Source organism: Carassius auratus, chromosome 21, assembly GCF_003368295.1.
Source record: "Carassius auratus strain Wakin chromosome 21, ASM336829v1, whole genome shotgun sequence".
Lineage (NCBI taxonomy): Eukaryota > Metazoa > Chordata > Actinopteri > Cypriniformes > Cyprinidae > Carassius > Carassius auratus.
The window spans coordinates 12,737,776-12,760,748 of record NC_039263.1 but is presented as its reverse complement, the minus strand read 5'-3'; the positions used below and the strand labels follow the sequence as shown (position 1 = coordinate 12,760,748).

Genomic DNA, 22,973 nt, shown 5'->3' with positions numbered 1-22,973 from the left:
TATTACCACAATATTTGTATTATCAGATTTTTTTTTTTTTTTTTTTCATGGAATTCAGGAAGTGATGTCCCCTTCCCTTTGGAGTGCATAAGCTGATTGTGCATAAATAAGATCCCTGAAGTTGCAAAGACTAAAGTCTCAAAACCAAAGAGATATTCTTTATCAAAGTTAAGACTGCCATGCCCCTCTAAAATGGCTCATTCAGACAGAAGCAATGATGCTGTGTGTATCTAGGCAAAAACAAAAGCACTTTATTTGGCCTTCCGAAAGAAGATACATTTAGAAATCTTTAAGATTACTTACAACAGAACAGCAACACATTTTATGGACTACCATTTTGTGAACCTAGGAGGGGAGGTAATTCTGACAATCTGGTGCTTCTGAATCAGCTACTGTAAGTATGTTATGTTATTAGTTTAAGTATTTGTTATTGACTGTTCAAATGCAGAGATTTACATGTTGTGTGAGAGAGACGATCACATCACAGTGGAGTCAGCTGTCTTAACCATCTGTAGCTTGGTGTTCTGCAAACACATGAGATTCATCACTGTGTCTGTCACATATCTCTGTTCCCCTTTTGGGCTTGCACTGATGGTAATTTCAAAGCATGTCAACTTATTCTGTTACACCAAATACACCAAATAATGATTTTTAAAAAAGCATCATATGACCCCTTTTAAACAAAACACTTCCAACTTGGGTCCTGCGGGTCCATTTGAACAAAAGTAGTTTGACAGCTTTGGCTAAACATTTGCCATGATCAGTAGTAGGAGGGAACTTAACTTAAAACTAGTCCCCCCCCCCCCCAATCTTTACAGTCCTAACAATAAGAGAGGGTTACAAAGACATATACTAACAGCTGTTGGGGAGAACGACTTCCTGTATTCATTCCTTCAAGGCAACAAGTAAAGCAACATGTCATCTACGGGACGTCAAATCTTGGGAATCTGCCTGGCTACGGTCGGCTTCTTGGGAAGCATCGTCATCTGTGGCTTGCCCTGCTGGAAGGTGACTGGCTTCATTGGAGCCAACATTGTGACCGCAGTGATCGTTTGGGAAGGTTTATGGATGACCTGCCTGATTCATAGCACAGGACAGATGCAGTGTAGGGTCTATGACTCTCTGCTGGCACTTCCTCAAGATCTGCGGAGTGCCAGAGCCTTGGTGATCATCGCCATCATTGCTGGGGTGTTTGGAATCATCCTGAGCATCATAGGAGGAAAGTGCACCAACTTTGTTAAAGACAAGGCATCTAAAGCGAAGGTCGCTATCGCCAGTGGTGTCATCTTCATCGTTGCTGGACTTCTTGTCCTCATCCCTGTCTGCTGGACCGCGAATACCATAATCATGGATGTCTCCAACCCTTTGTTGATGGGAGCTCAGAAGAGGGACCTTGGGGTTTCGCTTTACATTGGCTGGGCTTCTGCAGGTTTGCTACTTCTGGGTGGAAGTCTCCTCTGCAGCTCGTGCCCACCGCGTGAGGATGATCACTATAATGTGATGTATTCAAATGCCAGGTCTGAGGACAGCAGCAAAGCTCATGAATAAAAACAGAGGACTGATTAAACAAATTACAGTAAGCCTAAGATGTTCTGATTTACACAACAGTAAGAAATTAAAATGAAAAGCATTTCTTGATAAGTAATGGGATGTGCATTGCCACAAAACAGATATGCAATACACATTAAAAATATTTTCATGGTATATTAATTGAAGAAATGTGCAGATAAAAGTATGTATTTTCATGCATTTCATGTATTTTCAAGTGCTTCTGAAATGTTTGGTCACTTCCATCGCTGTTGTATCACTGAGACCCTCTTTGCCCCAGAAGTTTTGTCTCAGCACAAAAAAATCATGTTGAATTTGACAACAAATAGCACTGTTCAAAATACTTTTATTTTGTCTTTCATTTATTACTCACTTAATATAAACCAGTGTTCAAAAGTTTGGGGTCGATTTGTTGGTATGTTTTTTAAAAGAAGTCTCTTATGTTCACCAAGCCTCCATTTATTTGATCAAAAACTGTAATGCAGTGAAATATTGATTCTAATGAATTTTTTGCAAAATACAAAATAAGATTAATGATCCTGTGATAAAAGGAAAGTTCAAAAGAAAAGAAACCTTTTATAACATTAGAAATGTCTTCACTGTCACTTTTGATTGTTTTAAAGTGTTTGTTGCTAAATAAATGTAATTAATTAATTAAAAATTAATGCTTTTTTTAACAGTAGTGTAATAATACATATTTTTCATTTTGTTATTAAATTGTAAGCCAATCATTGATAGCATTTTTTTGTTGCTAATTTGGAAAATCTTGTCATTAAACTGATTCTCATAGTTTCACCTCATATTAAAACCATTAATCATATGACATGTAGCAATGTATACTTAATAAAAATTGTTATCACACTCAAAATTTGTGACTGCGTGTATAGTCCCACATGCTTAAGATTGCATCATGAAGAAACTGACCTTATATTTTTTCTGGTAGGTATATTTTCCACACAACGACTGACTCAGACCATGCAGAATCAGCATTCTTTTTGCAAACTACAGCATTTTCATTCACTTCTATAAGTGACTCACAATAACATAATTTTTTGCTACATATTTTGTTTTACGTTGAGGGATTCCTACACAATATGCCATATTAAATTAAAAATATTACAATACTATTTGTATTATCAGCATTTTTATATATATATATATATATTTATGGAATTCAGGAAGTGATGTAAGATTGAATGCAGTGAATTTTGCAGCAGATTTTTGCCATGATTTGTATTTTGTACTGGTTAACACTACGTATGCTATCAACAATTGGTATGACTGGTAGTGTATGATCCTCAGTCATTTGGTAGGCCTTTATGATGCCTGTTTTTTCCTTTACAATCATTTACAAAGTTGCCTAGCATTTAAAAATATTTTCCCATTTTAAAAATTATGTAGTGTTTTCCAGCCTTATAGTCAACTTGCTAACTATAAGTTACAATCAAAGTTATGTTGAATTTGACAACAAATAGCACTGAGTGTTCAAAATACTTTTATTTTGTCTTTCATTCATTACTCACATAATATAAACCAGTGTTCAAAAGTTTGGGGTCGGTATGTTGGTGTGTTTTTTAAAAGGAGTCTCTTATGTTCGTGGCCTAATGGTTAGAGGGTTGGACTCCCAATCGAAGGGTTGTGGGTTCTAGTCTTGGGCCGGACGGAATTGTGGGTGGGGGAGTGCATGTACAGTTCTCTCTCCACCTTCAATACCACGACTTAGGTGCCCTTGAGCAAGGCATCGAACCCCCAACTGCTCCCTGGGCGCCGCAGCATAAATGGCTGCCCACTGCTCCGGGTGTGTGTTCACAGTGTGTGTGTGTGTTCACTGCTCTGTGTGTGTGCACTTCGGATGGGTTAAACGCAGAGCACAAATTCTGAGTATGGGTCACCATACTTGGCTGAATGTCACTTCACTTTCACCAAGCCTCCATTTATTTGATTGAAACCAACCAGGTATTTTCCACACAATGACTGACTCACAACTAGTGTTTCAACCTTTAGATATGACGACAACAAAATCTTTATGTAATGAGTGAATATAGCATTCTCTTCAATATTGTTTTAAGACCTAAGAAATATTTCAAATAAATGCTATGTGACTCATGTTTAATCATCTAGAAAACAGGTGAATAGCAAGACTGTAAACACAGTCACAATCCTGTTCGGCATTCACAAATCATTAGCTTTCAAAATGTATAAACCTACTTTTTAGTCCTTTAAATTAGTTACCACACTTGTCTTCCATTATATGTGGATTATATATGAATGGCAGTATAGTAGCACAATCTATCATTTAAAAGGCATAGTTCATTCAAAATTGAATTATGAATTATATAAAGCCCTTATATCGTTCCAAACCTCTGTGAATTTCTTTCTTAGTATTGATAATGATATTTTGAGAGACATCTATGAAGTCAAATCTGTTTGGGAACAAACATTCTTCTAAAATTAATTTTATTATGTTGAACAGAAACATCATACATTTAGAAAACGATGACAGATTTAAATTTTTCACATTTATATAGTAAAAACTATTATGGCATCAGATATAGAGGCTGCCATTGTGGTCAGATCTTCGAAACTGCATATGGATACCTAAATACAAGTGACGCACAAACACCTGAGCCCTTTTTTAGAAGACTGCAATTCAAATTCTCAACTCAACAGTAGTCCATCTACCTCTTTTAACATGACCCGCCCATATAGTCCATGGCCAGAAGAAGGAATCTGGTTAGTCCGGTAGCGTGCGGACTAATGGAGGCAGTCTGTTGAACTGCACACGCCTCCTCAGTCATTCTCACTCTTTTTAACCTATAAACACATCATCACTGTCACCAGAGTGAAAGCGGAGCTGAGGCAGGAATGAGTGCAGAAGGAAACACCACAAGGCCTCCAAAAAGGCTTTAACTGGCAAGAAGAGGCCTTAGTGTAGCTGTGGATGACTGAACCTCAGCGAGATGTCTTCTCTAGGCATGCACATGTTAGCGAGCGCCTTGGGCCTACTAGGATGGGTGGGAGCCCTCCTGTCCTGCATCATGCCAATGTGGCGCGTGACAGCCTTCGTTGGAACCACCATTGTAACCTCAGAGATCATGTGGGAGGGCATTTGGATGAGCTGCGTGATCCAAAGCACAGGCCAAATGCAGTGCAAACCGTACGAGTCCATGCTCGCGCTAGGCACGGATCTGCAGGCGGCTCGGGCCCTCACAGTGATGGCGATCCTTTTGGGAGCAGTGGGCCTTGTTTTAGCCTTCATCGGAGGAAAGTGCACCATCTTCATGGACCGATCCAAAAGATCCAAAGCCAGGATCGCCACAACAGCTGGTGTCACGTTGATTGTCGCTGGAGTTCTCTGCCTGATCCCCGTCTCCTGGTCGGCTGGCATTGTGGTGAGAGCATTTTACAACCCACAGATGGCCGATTCGCAGCGAAGGGAGATCGGTGGTGCCATTTATGTTGGTTGGGGTGCATCCATTGTCCTCATTTTGGGTGGAGGAATGCTCTGCACCACTATCTGCAAAGAAAAAATAGAAGACGACAGTGGCCGTTCAGTGAAGTACCTGATCGTGCGTTCTTCACAGGCATGGTCCAGCAGAGTGGGCTCCCAGAGGATGCGTCCCATCTCTGTGAGGTCATTGCAGAGTGGCGCTCCATCTGTGAGGTCCCAGTGGAGTCAGAAAGCTCCTTTGAATCAGGGCAGACCTCCTTCTCTGGGCTCCTGCCAGAGCAGGCCGTCAACTACAAAGTCTCAGCTTGCCAGAGCCGAATTGATGTCAGAGTCTGAGTGGGACAAGGGGGAGTCGACTAAATCCCAGCTGATTGATGATGGTTTGGATCAGACACTGGCTGCTTCTGAACCTAGTGAGACTGAAGATGCTCCCAAGACATACATTTGAATAAGGAGACACCTAGAAACTGCTAAATTTGCGTTGAATGAAGGACTTACATGCACTTGGACAGTCATAAATCTGCCATAACACTGTGAATATGAAGAATGTGTGATAAAATGAAGAATATGTTAGTGGCTGAACCTTACTATTATATAAAACCGATAAAGATCTCACTAAGTCAATTCAGATTTTTTTTTTTTTAGAGAAAATTTAAGGCACTCGAAGTGCAGCTGATCGCAATGAAGATTTGCACTGTAACTTTATAGTTCATTTTATAGTTAATTTGAATAGCTTCCATACATTTTATGTCTTTAATGTGTGTACATTTAATGTATGTTCATGATTCTAAGTAGATTTTTTGTTTCCTATAATACTATGCACTGTACTTAGCACAGTTTTCTTTTGTAGGGTAAAAAAAAAGCTGGCGCCGCTTCAACAGACATATGGAAATTTGACAGTTTAATTCAAATAATATGTTGTTTTCCTGTTGAATGAACCAGAATGAACATATTTCTAGTTGAAAACAGGCATATAAAAGCACTGCTATGATCTTGGCCACACAGGTGGTCTTTCAGAGATGGACAATTGTTTGGTTCAAATGTTACTGGAGGGATAAGAACACTCTCTTCATTGTTACCCTTTCATGTATGTCAGCTCGAGCACTGAATGAAACGGCAGATCCAGGCCAAACCGGTTTAACAGAAAGTATCACCTCAAGGAAGTGCTTTGCATTTTGTCGAGGCACAGAGTGTTTAAAAAGAGTTCAAAAGAATGTACTGTAGTGAAGCTTAAGCTGTAGAGATAAAACCAAAATAAAAATCTCAATGTTTATCCATTTGGCTTGAAATTTAAATCGAATTAACTGTTAAAAGTTATGAAGTATGGTCAACACTTACCTGAATGCCTTTGCAAATGCCCTTGTAATATTTGTTTAGTCAGAACACTGTGAACCTGTCTGAATGTTTATGGAAGGAATTACAAACTAATAAAAATTTTATATCTACACTGTGTTCTTTTGGAATGTGTTAATTTACTTACATATTACCTATCTCTCTCTCTCTGAAATATTCTAAATGACACAAAATCACATGTATTCTAATGTTTGCTGTTAGGTATTGGTGTTTATTTAATCACATATGGTATAATGCCATTTTAACCTGGAAATGTTATTGTTAAATAACCTTATTCATAGTACACACTCTATCTGTTTGTATGCTTTATTTATTTATTTTTGTCACATGACACCAGCAAAACCAACAGTTTCAAAAGTGTAGCGGTCGGAAGTATCGAGGAGTGGCAAACCGAAAGGTTAGACGTAACTGGGGAATGGTAGAATTGTAACCACACACCTTAGACATTTTCTCACAAAATCCTTTAGGTTCATGGTCTTTACTTGAACAAAAACCTTAACGTTTTTCAAAAGGATGCACTGTGTACCAGTGCCAGGAGAAATAATTTGGTGCCAAAACAAACAATTAGATCATGTTTGCGCTTTTCTCTTGTCAGCTGCTTCTCTGGAGGAATTATATATATATATATATATATATATATATATATATATATATATATATATATATTATATATATATATATATATATATATATATATATATATATATATATATATATATATATATATATATATATATATATATATATATATATATTTTACTATCATTTCTGAAAAAATACCACCACCTGCTGGTGGAATAACAACTCTTTAGATTAGCTGCATGCATGGATTATTGATCATATTTGGTCATTGGTTTCCCTTGTGTGGTCCTAAAATCATGGACTGCATTTAAAAACTTTTTGATACACATAAATGGCTCCAGGAATGTACCCGCTGTCCTGTTCTGAAACGGCCTTCTCCCACTCCTCCACCTCAACTACAGTGATACGGCTCCATTTCTGCTCGTCCTCGAGTGCCCTGATCATTTGCTCCAGCTCAGCCTTGTACTCCCGGTTATCAGTGTTCCCTCTTGTAGTCATGCACACATAGCCACCTGTTACAGAGAACGATGGTGTTCAGGAAATGTACATGTTCTGTATGCATCCAAAAGTAAAACAATGACATCACATGAATAAAACCACAACATACATGAATAGTAACACTGTGGGCTGTCTGAAAGCTTAGGCAGGGATTGCATGCTGTGATTTGAGCAGGAATCCGATTTTGGATGGGCCTCTGAGGCAGCATAATAGTTTAATTATGTACAACTAATTAAAAAGAGCTTTTGTGATAAATAAGGAAATATCAAATTACTACAATACTAATTTCTTGCTAGAAATTACATCAAAAGTGGAAAAAGTTGTTGAAAAAATGTACATTTACACACAAACTGACCACCAACGATACCACAGGCAGTGAAGAATACATGAGAAACGTGATAGGATCATTGTATTAAAGTGTGCCTTGTTGCCTTCCTGTCTGTGTATATGGCCTGCAGAGGCATGGATGGAGCTGTAAAATGTACAAGTTACCTGGTTTTGTAGCATCCCAGAGTTCTCTGATGACTGTTAAAGGCACCTGCCCAACACTTAGAGCTCCAACAATTATAACAATATCATATGTTTCTGAGACAAAGGAGAAAAAAGGCATGTTTTATGATACAGGTTATAAGTTATAACACCCAAAACATGGGTGAATCAAAAAGTGTATTCTACTCCTATTGAACTAGCAAATTCTTTTAAAAAATAACTCTGTAACTGGTTATCTTTATTACAACAGTCTGAAATTGCAACATGATATCCAAAACAGGCATTTCTGATAAGAAAACACAGATTACATTTTGACAGTAAAAGCATTAAAGTCCACAGCATGGTTACCGGATTTAACAGGAATTTCGTCTTGACCGAGCAGGCATCGTGAAAGCTGCTGATAAAGTCCAGTTTTCTTTGCCAACTCCAGCATCTTCAAACTTCCATCTATTCCGACAAAATGACGAAACCCCATTTTCTTCAGCTTTCCTCAAACAAACGGGATTGGGAAAAAAACATCACTCTTTTGCTTTACCGGGTTTATCATGTTGTCTTGTGCCCACTAGAATTCAAATAAAGCAATGTTTACATGTGCAGAGACTAGGCCTGTTCCACAGGCCACATCCAGGACAGTGGCCTTCTCTCTGTCACCTCTGAAAAATGAGCTCACACACTCAGCTGCCAACAGGGGGGCACGGTAATCCAGCAGAGCTACATCCTGAGAAAGCAAATTACAGATGAAAATAGTTTTACTGGAAAAAGTGCTTGGAAAAGTACTGAAGCCCAAAGTTTACCTGCTCATAGTTTTCAGCCCAGGTATCATAGAAGCCAACCTTATCTTGGGCCCCTGAGTTTTTATGGGCCGACAGGATCACATTCCTCACGTCAGAAAAGGTCCGACTGCTGTTTGCCATTCCTTTATGAAAAATTACACAGATCCAGGTATTATTTAGGGTAATTTCTCACAGAATATTTTTATTACCACTTTACAGGTCCATATATTTATATGAAGTTTATATAAAAGGTATATGTACACACATGTAAACATAGGTGAAACATGGGTATATGTACACATGTGTGTATATATATATATATATATATATATATATATATATATATATATATATATATATATATATATATATATATATATATATATATATATATATATATATATATATATATATATATATATTGGGGAAGTTGTGGCCAAGTGGTTAAAGAGTTTGACTCCTAACCCAAGGGTTGAGGGTTCGAATCTCTGGCACTACCACGACTGAGGTGTCCTTGAGCAAGGCACCGAACCCCAACTGCTCCCCGGCGCAGCTGCATAAATGGCTGCCTACTATTCCGAGTGTGTGTGTGTGTGTGTGTGTGTGTGTGTGTGTGTGTGTGTGTGTTCACTGCTGTGTGTGTGCACTTTGGATGGGTTAAATGCAGAGCACGAATTCTGAGTACGGGTCACCATACTTGGCTGAATGTCACTTCACTTATACTGTACTGTAGATTGCATGCGGATAAAATCATGCATATATACATTCATAAATACACATCTACATGCAGATATATAAACCTCATATCACATATTTACAAAAAACCATTAGATTTAATAAACTTACTTTTTTTAATAAAAAATTTCTTCAGCAGTAGTCTCTTATGTGTGCATTATTTCATGTGTAATATTGACAACGATCTAGTTAAACAAATGGAATACAATTTATATATAACTATGTTTTCAGAGGTGTATAAAGACCTTTCTTTAATGAACCATTATGTTTTTATTGCCTTAGATCGAGCTATTATATATTATTTCTATCTACATACACCACGGGGTCCCTCACATCAAAGTCTCCATCATGTTTCTACAGTAGCCCTAAATGGACAAACTGCTCTACAGATCACGTTTGAAATGTTTATTTATCATTGAAAAAATAGCACTGAAACAACACAACGGTGAGAAAATATTGAGAGAATTATAATTTTATGGTGAACTATCCCTTTAATAAAAATTGCATTAACTTGTGCCGTAAACTGAGAGGTCAAGTCTTGCGTAAGATTTTAAGAAGTAGGGAAAGCCAGTCAGACAGAGATGAGAAAGTGATTAAGAACTTAGTGAGTTTGTGGCTTGTGTGACAGTCAGGCTTGAGAATGCCTCAATCTTTCCTCTGCCGACCCTCAGCCAAGATTCGCTCGAGTGCAACTCACACAATTCAATCACTCTATACTCCCCCAGCATTGAACCCAAGACACAGTCTGTAAGCTGTTTCGCTGTTCTTGTGCTGTATCATGCTTAAATGACAACATGCTGAGGACAGAACCCTGTGGAGCCCTATTCATACAAGATAAACGGGATGTGACACTCATGCTGTCCGTGCTGAAGCGTGCTCAGCTTAAATGTGTGATAATATGTGCAAAAAGTGCAAAGTTTCATCTTAAGAAGATCTGCAGTGAGCTCAGGTTCACTAAAACCTGCTGTACTGCTGAGATAATGCAGATCAAGTGCTAGTTTGAGAGTTCTGCTCCACATTCTGATCCTTAGTGATGATGGTTTCTTTTTTAACATTAACACCAGCTATACTTATTAAACCAGAGATGTAGGAACAATACGAAAGTGGAAAGGACACAAATTAAACCTTGCAAGCTTGGTTCATTAATGTAAGATGATGTAACATTTGCCCAGTTACAAACAGTGCCAGAAATTACCTTTTTATCTTTTAGCTGAAGTCTGAGTACTTAAAGCAATTTTTAAACTCCATGTGAATGCACTTACTGCTGTTTCTAGTTTTGATGTCTGCATTGGCTTTATACAGTAAATCAGAGATGAATATGGAATATTGACCACATACGTAAAAGTCAAGAATTTAGAACAGTCATTGTTTAATCTATGACAATTCCCTTGTCCATTCAAACTGAGTTGCTTTACAATTTTATTTAAATAAATTAATTATTTGATTCAGGAAGGACAGATTAAATTGATTAAAAGTAAATATGTGGGGGGTTTTTTATTTCACAAAAGATTTCTATTTCAAACGTTGTTTTTATTACATTTTATTCATCAAAGAATCCTGAAAATGTATGTTTCCACAAAAACAATTAGGTGGCACAACAATTTTTTGACTTTGATTGTAATAAAAAAATGAACTAATTTGAATGGTTTCTGAAGGATCATGTGAGACTGAATTTCAGCTTTGCCATTGCAGAAGTCAATTACATTCTATATATATATATATATTAGGGGTGTAACGATACGCGTATTCGTATTGAACCGTTCGGTACGACGCTTTCGGTTCGGTACGCGGTACGCATTATGCATACCGAACGGTTCGTTGGACTAATTAATTATATTTGAAAAAAAAAAAGAGAAATATAATGATATGCGTTCAACAAGGTAGCCCAATAACCCAAACGACGTAACAGGCAACGCCCCTGACACTCCCGAAGAAGAAAAAAACACCAACTTATGTTTATGTTATGTTATGACTCAGTCAGGCGCTCGCTCACTCAGTACGCGCTGGAGGCTCGTTGCAAAATGGCCAATGCGTTTAACAGACTAGAAAAAGAAGATGACTCTCAAACATATTGTTTGAGATGCATGATTCCATCTATGAGCTGCTCGATCAGAGTGACATGAGAGCCCCTCCTTAGAACATTATTTGTAAATCCATGTTATGGTAAGTGTGCACGTGAAGTCTTTGCACACTTTCTGAAATCCACACTGTGGTAAGTTTGCACACTACACTAGTGCTCTGCATTCTTTCTAAAATCCTATATAGTGAGGGCTTCGCGCGGTTGCTTCATTGCTTTAAAAAAAAAAAAAACACCAGCGTGAATACTTGAAACATGTCAACTCATTTACGCCGACATCACCTTATTGTGTCAGTATCTGGGAAAAGACGAAAAAAAGGAGAAACATGCACGCAACAAACTATGCCTGCAGCATTTAGACACCAGTATTATAGCTTACAGGGAATCCAAAGTGCACCCAAACACCAGACCTGTTGGTTATTTTAGGATCTTATATTTCTGGTCTGTTAAATGCATTAGACATTTTGCAATGAGCCTTCAGCGCGTGCTGAGTGAGCGAGCGCCTTAGGGTCCGTTCACATATCGCTCCTAAAAACGCATGGAAAACGCTAAGCGCGTCTTTCTCCTCCTTTCCAAAGCGCTCGGGCAGAAGCGCTCATGAGGCGTCTGTCTTTGCTAAGCAACAATGACGTGCTCTCTCCATGAGACGCGGAAATTTCAGCGAAGGATAAATGGATTTGCAGCTCTAAAAATCGCTTGCAGTAGCTCTGCTACTAAATTTATTTCAAAATTGCAATCCATATACAACTATAATCAGCTGTTCCTTCATCTTGGCTGAGTTTTCAACGTTGTTATGGGAAAGGATGAAGCTGATTGGTTAGTTCTTGTCACATGACCCGCGGTGCGCTTGCGGCATTCTGAAAAGTTGAGATGTTTTTGCATTTTGCTGTATCTAAAACGTATCGAACCGAACAGAACCGAACCGTGACATCAGTGTATCGTATCGAACCGAACTGTGAATTTTGTGAACCGTTACACCCCTAATATATATATATATATATATATATATATATATATATATATATATATATATATATATATATATATATATATATATATTATTTAAATTCTAATAGCAAATCACGGTTTTACTGTATTTTATTCAAATAAATAAGAAACCAAAAAAAAAAAAAAAAACATTAAAAAAAGCTTTTAAGCAGTACTGTACTGTACTGTATTAGCAAAACATTAAACATCAACCCTATTAGGAGTTTTCGAATGAAAACTACATTTATTGTAATAAATAGTCACGGATGTCATCTAAATGGCAACAGTAACACAGTACTGAGCATTGTGAAAGTTTTCTTTTTGACTCACTTAATGGATTAACGGATGTGCACCATAATCAGAATAACATTGATTTATTGAATGAAGAAATCTCATTGCTCACTGCTGTCTTTACCGACGACATATTTACCTGTGTCGGCCACCGTAGCTTCTCTGAAGGCAGGGGTGAGCGTGTTGTATTTAGCAAGCTCACCGGTAGATGCCGCTAAAATTACACAGTGCACCTTTAAATTGTTATTCTTCGTCTTTCCAGTAGATGGCGGCAAAGAAAATCAACAACAAAGTATTCCAAGCTCCCTATCCAACACATTCTACCCAAGATAACATCAGATTTATATTCCACAACCGACCAGCTGACAGTTTAATAAGAAAATGGACGCTTTTAAAGAGTTTTAAACACGTTTCGACTGCTTTATAGTGATCTCCATGTAGGGGAACAAACCAAATCCGGTGTGCGTTGTTGTTGTGGTTTAGCGGAGAGACTGGAAACTCCTGGCCGTGGATCGGGCCTGTTTCAGCACAGAACCTATTAAAGGTAACTGATTGATATTTAGCTTGTTTCATTCCTAAATCTTTCAAGATATATTTGCAGATAGTTTCTCTACAGTTTAATCAGACATTTCGCCGCTTCAAACGGAGAAAATACGCTAGCTTAATGTTTCATGTTAGGTTTAAAAAATGTAAAGCTTTGTTAAGTCGTAACGTTATAACTTACTTATGGCTCGCTCGCTATAACATGACAGACTGTGTACGACTCAAAAAAAAAAAGATGAAAACTGATAATGTTTTCCTTAAAAATGGACAGAAGTCTTTAATTTACCAGAATGTATGTAAATAATGATTAGCGTGTGTGCGACCTACCTGTGGTCGTCTGCCTCCATTCATCCGCCATGTGAACTGTGTTAGTAAAGATAGATGCATGCTGCACTTACGATAATGCAAAGGAGACAACGTTATATAAAGTATTTAATTAACTATTTGACATATATTTTATTAATATTTATTTAACCTCTATGAATTGTTCTGCCTTAATTTATTTTTACCTAGTAGAGTATATTTCCTCTGCTGCACAAATGCTTTTATGAATAAATGCTTACTTTAAAATGCGTTAAAAATTCTTGACTTTCAGAGTCATTCTTTGTTTTTTCAGGTGCTTAAGAAGTCACAATGTCGATTTTGGGTCTAAAAAAGAAGCAGCCAAAGACTTTTAAAGTCAAAGTCGGCACCATGGATGCTGAAATGGAGTTCAGTTGTGAGGTAAACATATACGAGCATACAAAACTATGTGTTTTGGTTCCTGTCTGCCTGTATTATCATCTTTGTATGTTTATTTGTGTCTTATAGGTCAAATGGAAAGGGAAAGATTTGTTTGACCTGGTGTGCCGGACCATTGGTTTGAGGGAAACGTGGTTCTTTGGTCTTCGATACACAGTGAAAGACACCTATGCCTGGCTGAAGCCTGATAAACGGGTGAGACGTGACAGCAGTTTAGAGCTAGTACCGAGAGCTTTATTTAGTAAAGTAGGAATTGCTCTGATAAGTTTGTTGGATTTTTAAACCCATCTAGGTTTTGGATCAAGAAGTTCCAAAGGACTCTCCGATAACATTTCATTTTCTAGCCAAATTCTTTCCCGAGAAAGTGGAGGATGAGCTCGTTCAGGAAATTACTCAGCACCTCTTCTTCTTACAAGTATGTGGGAGTTGTTCTTGTGAATCTGGCATGATTTTTGTCCGCGATGGTCTTTTCCGCTCTGCAGAAACCTCTATTGGTGTTTTGCAATGATTGATCTTGTTTTCTTTGAGAAAAGGTCTCCTAAAGTTGAATTGAAAACGCTTCCCTTGTCTTTACCAAGGTCAAAAAGCAGATACTAGATGAGGAGATATTTTGCTCTCCAGAAGCCTCTGTTCTTTTGGCGTCGTATGCTGTTCAAGCCAAGGTAGGTCTCCATATGAGTTTGAGGATGCATTTAGTTATATATTGTCTGTTAAATACTTCCTGTCTGTCTTCCTTTCTTCAGTATGGGGACTATGATCCAAACTTTCACAAGCCAGGGTTTTTAGCTCAAGATGAACTTTTGCCCAAAAGAGTGAGTAATGACTGTACCACCTGAGAATGGGTTCATTCATTTATAAATCTCTAGCATTTGCATTCGTTAACATGTCTTGTGTGTTTGATTTCTGTGCTTTATTGTCAAGGTGCTGATGCAGTACCAGATGACAGCAGACATGTGGGAAGAGAAGATAACAGCTTGGTATGCTGAACACAGAAATATCACAAGGTAAGACTGTGCATATCCTGTGGCGTCCATGGAAATTGCCTGGATGTAAAAGACACACTACATCTGGTTTGTGTTTGTAGGGATGATGCTGAGATGGAATATCTAAAAATAGCACAGGATCTAGAGATGTATGGAGTTAGTTACTTTTCTATTACAGTAAGTCTCTATTTAAATTTCTTAAAATATTCCTTTATTGTACACTTGTTGAGAGAAAGCTAACCTCTGCTGAACTCAATTTATAGCGCGGTTCACAGTTTTGAGAATAAAAAAAAAAAAGAGTAATTAATTCTAAAATATTTTTGTTTAAAAAAAAAAAATTAAGTGGAAAAAAAAAAAAAGATAAGTTGGAATGGTTGCATTTCTCTCTGTATATTTTTAATGGTTCTTGCGTGTAGTTACCACCAAATTATAGTTGATGAATTATAAATGATGAATTAAATCTCACAGCAAAATAAGAGGGACACAGAGCTGCTTCTTGGAGTTGACGCTCAGGGTCTTCACATCTACAGCCCCAACAACAAACTCAGCCCCAACAAATCCTTCCCCTGGAGTGGAATCCGAAACATCTCCTACAGCGAGAAAGAGGTTGAGACAAGACCAGAAATATTATTAATTTCATTTACATTTTTATTTATAGGCACCTTACATGACATTCAGGGACACCTTACAATAAAACAGCAAACATTAAATGACAATATTCATTATTATAGCCTAATTATTAACTAATAATACAGAATCGGTGTGTCTTCTCAGTTTACTATCAAACCATTGGAGAAGAAAAAGGACGTTTTTAAATTCTACTCTTCTCAGCTCAGAGTTAACAAACTGGTAAGTTACTTCTAGAAGTGTTTCTGTAATAAAGTGTTTCAAAACAGTTGCTAATGTCATTTGTATGAATTAGATCTTACAGCTGTGTATTGGGAACCACGACCTGTTCATGAGGAGGAGGAAGGTGGATTCCATCGAGGTTCAACAGATGAAGGCTCAGGCCAAAGAGGAGAAGGCCAGGAAAAAGGTCTGTCATTTTTCACTACCGTTCGTTAGTTTAATGTTTATTGTCATTAACCTTAATCATTTATGCGAAAACTTTGTGCCTTTACATATCTTATGAATTGTTTTCTTGAATTCTCTTGAATTATTCATTTAATGTTTATTATGGTAATCGAGCATTCATTAAATATAATCAATAATACACCTCTAAGCGTTATATAATCACACTGAGGCATTAAATACTAACTCAAAGGTTTATCTTCAGTATAGGCAGAATAGAGTACACTATTGTTCAAAAGTTTGGGGTCAGTAAATTTGTAATAATAATAGAACCTTTTAATTTAAATTCTATTGTAAATTTAATTTAATAGACATTCATATTTTCAGTCTGCAAGGATGCTTTTAACTGATCATAAGTGACCATAAAGAGAATTATAATGTTTTATATATTACTCTTTCTATTAATGCTGTTTTTTTTATTTATTTGCTATTCATAAAAGAAAACATAATTTGTTTCCAAACAAATATTTGGCAGCACAGCTATTTGGAATAATGAATGTTGAAAATTCACCTTTGCCATCAAAGAAATAGAAAACAGTTTGTGAAATATTATTGTAATTCACTTTTTAACTGTATTATTGACCAAATAAATGCAGCTTTAGAGACCACAAGCAATGTCTTTGAAACATAACATGTACATGATTTAATCAGATTTTTTTAAAATGTATTTAGTATTTTCTTGTATTATCTTATTCAAGATCTTTCCCATTGTCTTATGTGTGTGTGTGTGTGTTTAGGTTGAGCGTCAGATTCTTGCACGGGAGAAGCAGATGAGGGAGGAAGCGGAGCGAGCGAAAGAAGACATGGAGCGTCGTCTGTTCCAGCTACAGGACGAGGCTCGAATGGCCAATGAAGCTCTAGTGAGGGTTTTGCCAAGCTTGAAATTGAGCGATGCCAAATAGTTTACTCTCTTTCCCCTGCCAGCTTGTAATATATGTCCTCATAGCCCCAGCGGTATAAAAGTATGTGGTCCAGACGTAAATTTGAGATGAACTGCAGAGCTATTAAGGTCCAAACCATTGTCCTGGACTCCTATTAGAATTCCATCCATGCTCTGAGACTCCCTGAGCCTGATCCGGTAAGCCTTTCTTATCTGTCTCCCTTTCTGCAGCTGCGCTCCGAGGAGACGGCCGACCTTCTGGCAGAGAAAGCCCAGATCGCAGAGGAGGAGGCCAAACTACTGGCCCACAAAGCAGCTGAAGCAGAACAGGAGAGGCAGAGGCTGGAGGTCACAGCCCTCAAAACCAAAGAGGAGAAGAGACTGATGGAGCAGAAGATGAGAGAAGCAGAACAACTGGCGGTTAAGCTTGTTGAGCAGTCGGAGAGGAGGTGGGCCAGTAGAGATGTCCAATTCTGGATGCTAATTTCACAGCTAAATGTTTAATACACACACACACACACACACAATGCTGTAATTATATCAAAATACTGTGATTGTCCAACCAGAATCAAGTATTACAGAGACTTTTAATTGTCTTGGTTCAGACTGAAGGAGGCAGACCACCTGAAACAGGATCTGAATGAGGCTAAAGATGCAGAACGGAGGGCAAAGCAGAAACTCCTGGAAATCACCAAATCAACATACCCTGTAACGCCTGCTATGACATGTTCGAGAAGTATTCTGCTGTCTATCACACTTATCATGCTTTAAAAACATGTTTTTTGTCACGCACTCAGTTAATAGCAGCATACTCCAGCCCTCCTCCACCCACCGGGCCAGAGAGTCCAGATGTGAGCAGCTCCACCAGAATGGACTTCAAGGACTCGGATATGAAAAGACTTTCCATGGAGATTGAGAGAGAACGGTACGCACTTGGTCACATTCTATCTGAAGAACTATTGAAAACTAAAGCTGAATATACACTGCTGATGACGTGTGTGTGTGTGTGTGTGTGTGTGTGTGTCAGGCTAGAGTACATGGAGAAGAGCAAACATCTTCAAGACCAGCTGAAGGAGCTCAAATCCGAGATTGAATCCTTGAAGCTGGAAGAGCAGCAACAGGCTGGACTCTACAGTCTCAGGAGTTACGCTGAACCTCCTTATGTTCCTCACAGCAATGTAAGAAACACTCAGACATGATGAATGATCACCGCAACTAGTTTATTGGAAAACAGGCTTTGATAGATGGTTATGTCAAATATCAAACATTTTGGGATTTAATTTCTTGTAGAAATAACTAAACCAACCAATCAGAAGTTTGGGGTCAGTAGGATTTATTCAGCAAGGGGGCATTAAATGTTTTAGAAGTCAAGACTTTTATAATGTTATAACAAATTATATTTCAAATAATTGTTGCTCTTTTGTCATTTCCGATCATCAGATAATTATGAAAAAATTGATTGGTTTTTAACAAATAAAATAAAAATAAGAAATGAGCCCTAAATCAGGCTATTAGAATGATTTTGAAGGATCATGTGACACTAAAGACTGGAGTAATGATGCTGAAAATGCAGTTTGCTATGATAGAATAATAATATATTATAATTTTAATATATATATATATAAATAGAAAACATTTATTTTAAAATGTAATATCTGGCAATGTTTTTACAGCATTTTATTAAATTAAATAAGCGTTAAGAAAACACAAAAATCTTTTGACCTTACTGATATAAACACAGTTTTGTTGTCACACAGCATTAAATTATGTCTTTTATGCTCACCAAGGCTGCAATTATGTTTAAAAATATTTATATTTTTATATATTTATTTATTATAAATATGCAAATAAATAAGAATAGAAATTTGGCTACTTGGTAAAGGTTCACTGAACCACAAAGTGGATCTTTGCTGTCAAATTCCATGAATGTTTGAATCGAATTTAATCTGCAGAAGATGTTGCCAGTTGCCATCATGAAATACTTTGCATTCCTCAAAAGACTGTAACAGTGTTCTTATTCTGCCGGGTCTGTCTGTTGCAGAGAAATTCTGCCTACATGGCTCAGATGGCCTTCTACGAGGAAGTGTGAAAGAACAATCCGCTCTGTGTTTGAGGAGCAGGAGGGTCTGGAGGAGCAGTTTGCAGCTATCACTGAAGCATGCATGTACACCAAAAATGCAGCAACCTCATATACTGTGCTTTTAAGATTAATATATTTCTTTTCCTTTTTTTGAGCAATTTGGTTTCGTGTACACTTCAGTTCAGGTTTTACTTCTACCACAAATAGCTTGGCACTTTCAAACACATGAAACTGTGTTTGTTTAAACTTCACATGCCAAGAATATTTGCTGGATATGCAAGGTATTAAGGGACATTTCTGATACAGATAGTGCCTTCTCAGATTTCTCAAAACTCTGAATGATGAATTGATCTTTTCCTGTGGGATGCTTGATCAGTTTAACACTAGGTGCCTTTAACAAATGCCACAGATAGTGGTTTTAACTACAATATCAACAAGTGTCAATTCATTTTATGCATTTGCATGTTTTGAACTGTGGATTGTGTTGTTTTTTTGTTTTTCCCCTTGGTGCTTTTTGTAAGTGTAGATGATTGATATTTTCCAGTATACTCCAGTGCTTTTGGAAAAGCTTGCACTACTCATTGGGCTGATTGATTCTCTACCCATGGACTCTCTCTCGCAGTATGACTGGTTGTATAACCCACACGTCAGCTGTAACTACTCTATCATATTCAGCTACAGAGGGAGATTGATGGCCTCTCTGTTTAGAAATGTGCTGTACTCATCCATTTTGGCTGGAAAATCAGACTCGGAGTGTTTTTTGAATTCGTGACCGTTTTTGATATAGTGATACACAGGCAGATTTTTGGTTTATCTACCGTTTTCTATTCCTAAATCAACTGACGCTTGGACTTCGTGTCATGGTTATGAGCCATGTTGACATTTCGGCACAACTACATCTGAGTAACATTTCAGATTACCCCCCCCCCCCCTTCAAAAACAGGTTTTTGGTTTTATTTGAGAACATCAGAGTGTCCTTTGTTTCAAAATGCAAAATGCAATGTATCCAGTTACACAGGAGACATACATTTTGCACTTCTTTTTAAATGTTTTGAATGCTTTTGGGTATAAAGACAGTGAGTTTGTTGTTGAAACATTGATTTGAGAGAAACGTGTGCACTCGAGTATAAAGGGATGAGTTGTTAATTATGTTGGAGGAGCTGAAAGGTTGTCACGCCTCATTATGTTACAGCATTAATGGATTTTGGAGCAATATCTTTTGTAAGTACACTACATGCATTGCTAAGTCTTAGTTTAAGTGCAAGACATTCCTGTTATCGTCAGCATGACTGTGCACATTAGCTTGAGATGTCCTATGCAGTTGTTCATGTTTTAATGAATGCCGCAACCAAGTTTGTGTTTGTCTTTATCCATCTGCACCACATAAAGAATCTTGTTTTTGCATGAACTTCATGATCAACAAGGATCATATTCACTCTGTGTTTGATTGTAACACCCATCACAGCACAAGTTGCCTTTGTTTAATAAGTGTGCCATGGATTCAGACACAGATTGTCCATATGAATGTGTGGACGTGCAGTGAATTGTAAACTGATATACAAATAAACTGCAAAGATGCATTTGAGAGTTTTAGTGCTTTGTGTTTGTCTTCTGATGCAGGTACGGCGAAAAACCAAGAGAGCAAAACATAAAAATCCAATTTGTGTGTCAGACCATTTATCTCAGACTTGTTTAGGGTTTTCTGCAGAACATCCAGTGCCTCAGTGTTTATCTCTTGAGGTTAAAGTCTGAGTGTCTCAAAATATGAAAAATTCCCAGTCGCTGCCAAAAGAGGGCGAAGTAAACCACTTTATCCTGCTGAATATCTCTATTTCAATGTGTTCTACTGATATTACTGAGCTTTGAAAAGATGCTTCTTTCTTTAGACATTGATTAATAATGATCAAATGACATTTGTACTCGTTACCTCAGATATGACACTGGTTTCCTAAGCCATATACCGTTATTAGTGATTAAAGTCCGAGCTGGGGTGGGTTTCATGGTGGTCTGGAAGAAGCTTGATGGACTGAGACCATCTTGTTCTAAGACCTGCTGTTATCTTCTGGGAAAGAGAAAACGAGCACGAGTGACAAAAATGTTAGTAGCTGTTAAACTGTAGGGCGGATTTAAAGCTCAAAATGCGTTTCATTTTTTATTCTTAAACAAGTTTTAAAGAGCAAGTTGTTCACTAGTTGTTCATTGAAACTGTATGACCTTGTAATAAAGTTAAGGTCACATTCGATTAAATTTCACAAACATCCACCTTCTTTAAATACTATTTTTAGATGATATCATAACTAGCACACTTCTATACTTATTACGTTTATGTTTTATTATTTTATTTCTTTCTTTCTTTGGGCACTCTAATGTTGTGTGATGAAGGAAAATGGCCTCCTTCGATCCAGAAGTTATGGGTAGTTATAGGAGATTGATGATCCATCTGAGGCCGGTTATATTTTTCTTGTGGCTACAACAACAATCAGATCCACCCACAAATATTTAATGTACAGTGAAATATGGATGTGTCTAAAGCTGTATATTTTATCATGCATTATCATACATTACGCATTCAAGGCCATCTGGCAAGTAGTTGAAAGAAGGTGGAAATCTTGTGGAAAATCCGACTTGGTGTTGAGGATTAGAACTAATTATATTACTTTCTGAAATTCCATTAGATGCGAGTTAGAGATGCAAATTGCTTTGAAGGACACTTTTGAAACCGAAAGCCTAGAATAGCATATGAGTAGGCTTACAATGTGCATAAATTGATCCAGCTACTGTATTATCACCAAACACAACCGGTCAGTCCATTTAAGTTAGTGTAATGTCAACTCAAAGTATATATAGTAAAATATATATAGTTTATGTGTGTGTGTGTGTGTGTGGAGTTTTCTTTATTTTCATGACTATGTAAATTGTAGAGTCACACTGAAGGCATCAAGGGCTATTAGACCAAGAAGGAGAGTGATGGGGTGCTGCGCCAGATGACCTGGCCTCCACAGTCACCGGACCTGAACCCAGTCGAGATGGTTTAGGGGTGAGCTGGACCGCAGACAGAAGGCAAAAGGGCCAACACTGGTTAAGCATCTCTCAGGGAACTCCTTCAAGACTGTTGGAAGACCATTTCAGGTGACTACCTCTTGAAGCTCATCAAGAGAATGCCAAGAGTGTGCAAAGCAGTAATCAAAGCAAAAGGCGGCTACTTTGAAGAACCTACAATATGACATATTTTCAGTATATAATTCCACATGTGTTAATTCATAGTTTTGATGCCTTCAGTGTGACTCTACAATTTTCATAGTCATGAAAATAAAGAAAACTCTTTGAATGAGAAAGTGTGTCCAAACTTTTGGTCTGTACTGTATATATATATATATATATATATATATATGTGTGTGTGTGTGTGTGTGTGTGTGTGTATGAATTATTATTAAGTATTTTATTAAAATGTAATAAAATATAAACAATATAGCAATATCATTTTTTAATTATAATTTAATTAAAAAAGATAGAACATAGAATTGGCATTTGTATTTAAATATATATTTATAAATATAGTTTAATAAATGATAATGAAAAATATAATTATATATTATATAATTTATGTAACAATATATATGTATTATTTAGTATTAATCAAATTTGAATTAGAAAAAGATCTCAATAATTAAAATTTTATTATAATAATAAAACAATATTTGCAAAAGTATTAATTTACAAAAATTGTATTATTCATTTAAACACACACACACACGTTATTTAAATGTATATTCATTTATATATTTAAATATTATATTTTATTTAGTGCTGTCAAACTTTTAATCATGATTAATTGCATCCAAAATAAATGATTTGTTTAAATAATATAGTTATACATTAATATATAGTGTG

At 37.0% G+C, this 22,973-nt stretch overlaps 4 protein-coding genes across 4 annotated transcripts; 3 read left to right on the top strand and 1 right to left on the bottom strand.

The window, feature by feature from the left end:
• The first annotated feature begins 819 nt into the window (after positions 1-819).
• LOC113038551 (claudin-4-like) lies at positions 820-1,990 on the top strand. Its single transcript, XM_026196062.1, has one exon. The coding sequence runs from the start codon at positions 916-918 to the stop codon at positions 1,546-1,548; it is 633 nt and encodes a 210-aa protein (XP_026051847.1). The 5' UTR covers positions 820-915; the 3' UTR covers positions 1,549-1,990.
• A 2,212-nt stretch (positions 1,991-4,202) lies between these two features.
• On the top strand, positions 4,203-6,444 carry cldn30 (claudin 30). The gene has a single exon (XM_026196061.1). It carries the CDS (start codon positions 4,509-4,511, stop codon positions 5,445-5,447), a length of 939 nt encoding a protein of 312 aa, XP_026051846.1. The 5' UTR covers positions 4,203-4,508; the 3' UTR covers positions 5,448-6,444.
• A 649-nt stretch (positions 6,445-7,093) lies between these two features.
• mettl27 (methyltransferase like 27) lies at positions 7,094-13,737 on the bottom strand. Its single transcript, XM_026196060.1, has 6 exons — positions 13,655-13,737; positions 8,716-8,837; positions 8,511-8,639; positions 8,270-8,405; positions 7,925-8,017; positions 7,094-7,446 (listed from the first exon to the last, which is right to left on the bottom strand). Exons 1-6 carry the CDS (start codon positions 13,683-13,685, stop codon positions 7,229-7,231), a joined length of 729 nt encoding a protein of 242 aa, XP_026051845.1. The 5' UTR covers positions 13,686-13,737; the 3' UTR covers positions 7,094-7,228.
• Positions 13,036-20,662, top strand: LOC113038548 (merlin-like). The gene is made up of 17 exons (XM_026196059.1): positions 13,036-13,328; positions 13,944-14,050; positions 14,138-14,263; positions 14,361-14,483; positions 14,647-14,730; positions 14,812-14,880; positions 14,990-15,072; positions 15,153-15,228; positions 15,520-15,657; positions 15,826-15,900; positions 15,974-16,087; positions 16,860-16,982; positions 17,234-17,451; positions 17,608-17,710; positions 17,800-17,927; positions 18,030-18,180; positions 19,044-20,662. The coding sequence occupies exons 2-17, from the start codon at positions 13,961-13,963 to the stop codon at positions 19,089-19,091; spliced, it is 1,749 nt and encodes a 582-aa protein (XP_026051844.1). The 5' UTR covers positions 13,036-13,328; positions 13,944-13,960; the 3' UTR covers positions 19,092-20,662.
• Positions 20,663-22,973: the final 2,311 nt, after the last annotated feature.

What these genes read in the sequence shown, in the direction of transcription:
- cldn30 (XM_026196061.1), top strand. Translation starts at nt 4,509, where the DNA reads ATGTCTTCTCTAGGCATGCACATGTTAGCGAGCGCCTTGGGCCTACTA.
- LOC113038551 (XM_026196062.1), top strand. Translation starts at nt 916, where the DNA reads ATGTCATCTACGGGACGTCAAATCTTGGGAATCTGCCTGGCTACGGTC.
- mettl27 (XM_026196060.1), bottom strand. Translation starts at nt 13,685, where the DNA reads ATGGCGGATGAATGGAGGCAGACGACCACAG. An exon ending in GGGCTGAAAACTATGAGCAG is followed by an intron (nt 8,640 to 8,715) that starts GTAAACTTTGGG and finishes TTGCTTTCTCAG; the next exon opens with GATGTAGCTCTGCTGGATTA. An exon ending in CGAAATTCCTGTTAAATCCG is followed by an intron (nt 8,018 to 8,269) that starts GTAACCATGCTG and finishes CCTTTGTCTCAG; the next exon opens with AAACATATGATATTGTTATA.
- LOC113038548 (XM_026196059.1), top strand. Translation starts at nt 13,961, where the DNA reads ATGTCGATTTTGGGTCTAAAAAAGAAGCAGCCAAAGACTTTTAAAGTC. An exon ending in GGCTGAAGCCTGATAAACGG is followed by an intron (nt 14,264 to 14,360) that starts GTGAGACGTGAC and finishes AAACCCATCTAG; the next exon opens with GTTTTGGATCAAGAAGTTCC. An exon ending in ATGGAGATTGAGAGAGAACG is followed by an intron (nt 17,928 to 18,029) that starts GTACGCACTTGG and finishes TGTGTGTGTCAG; the next exon opens with GCTAGAGTACATGGAGAAGA.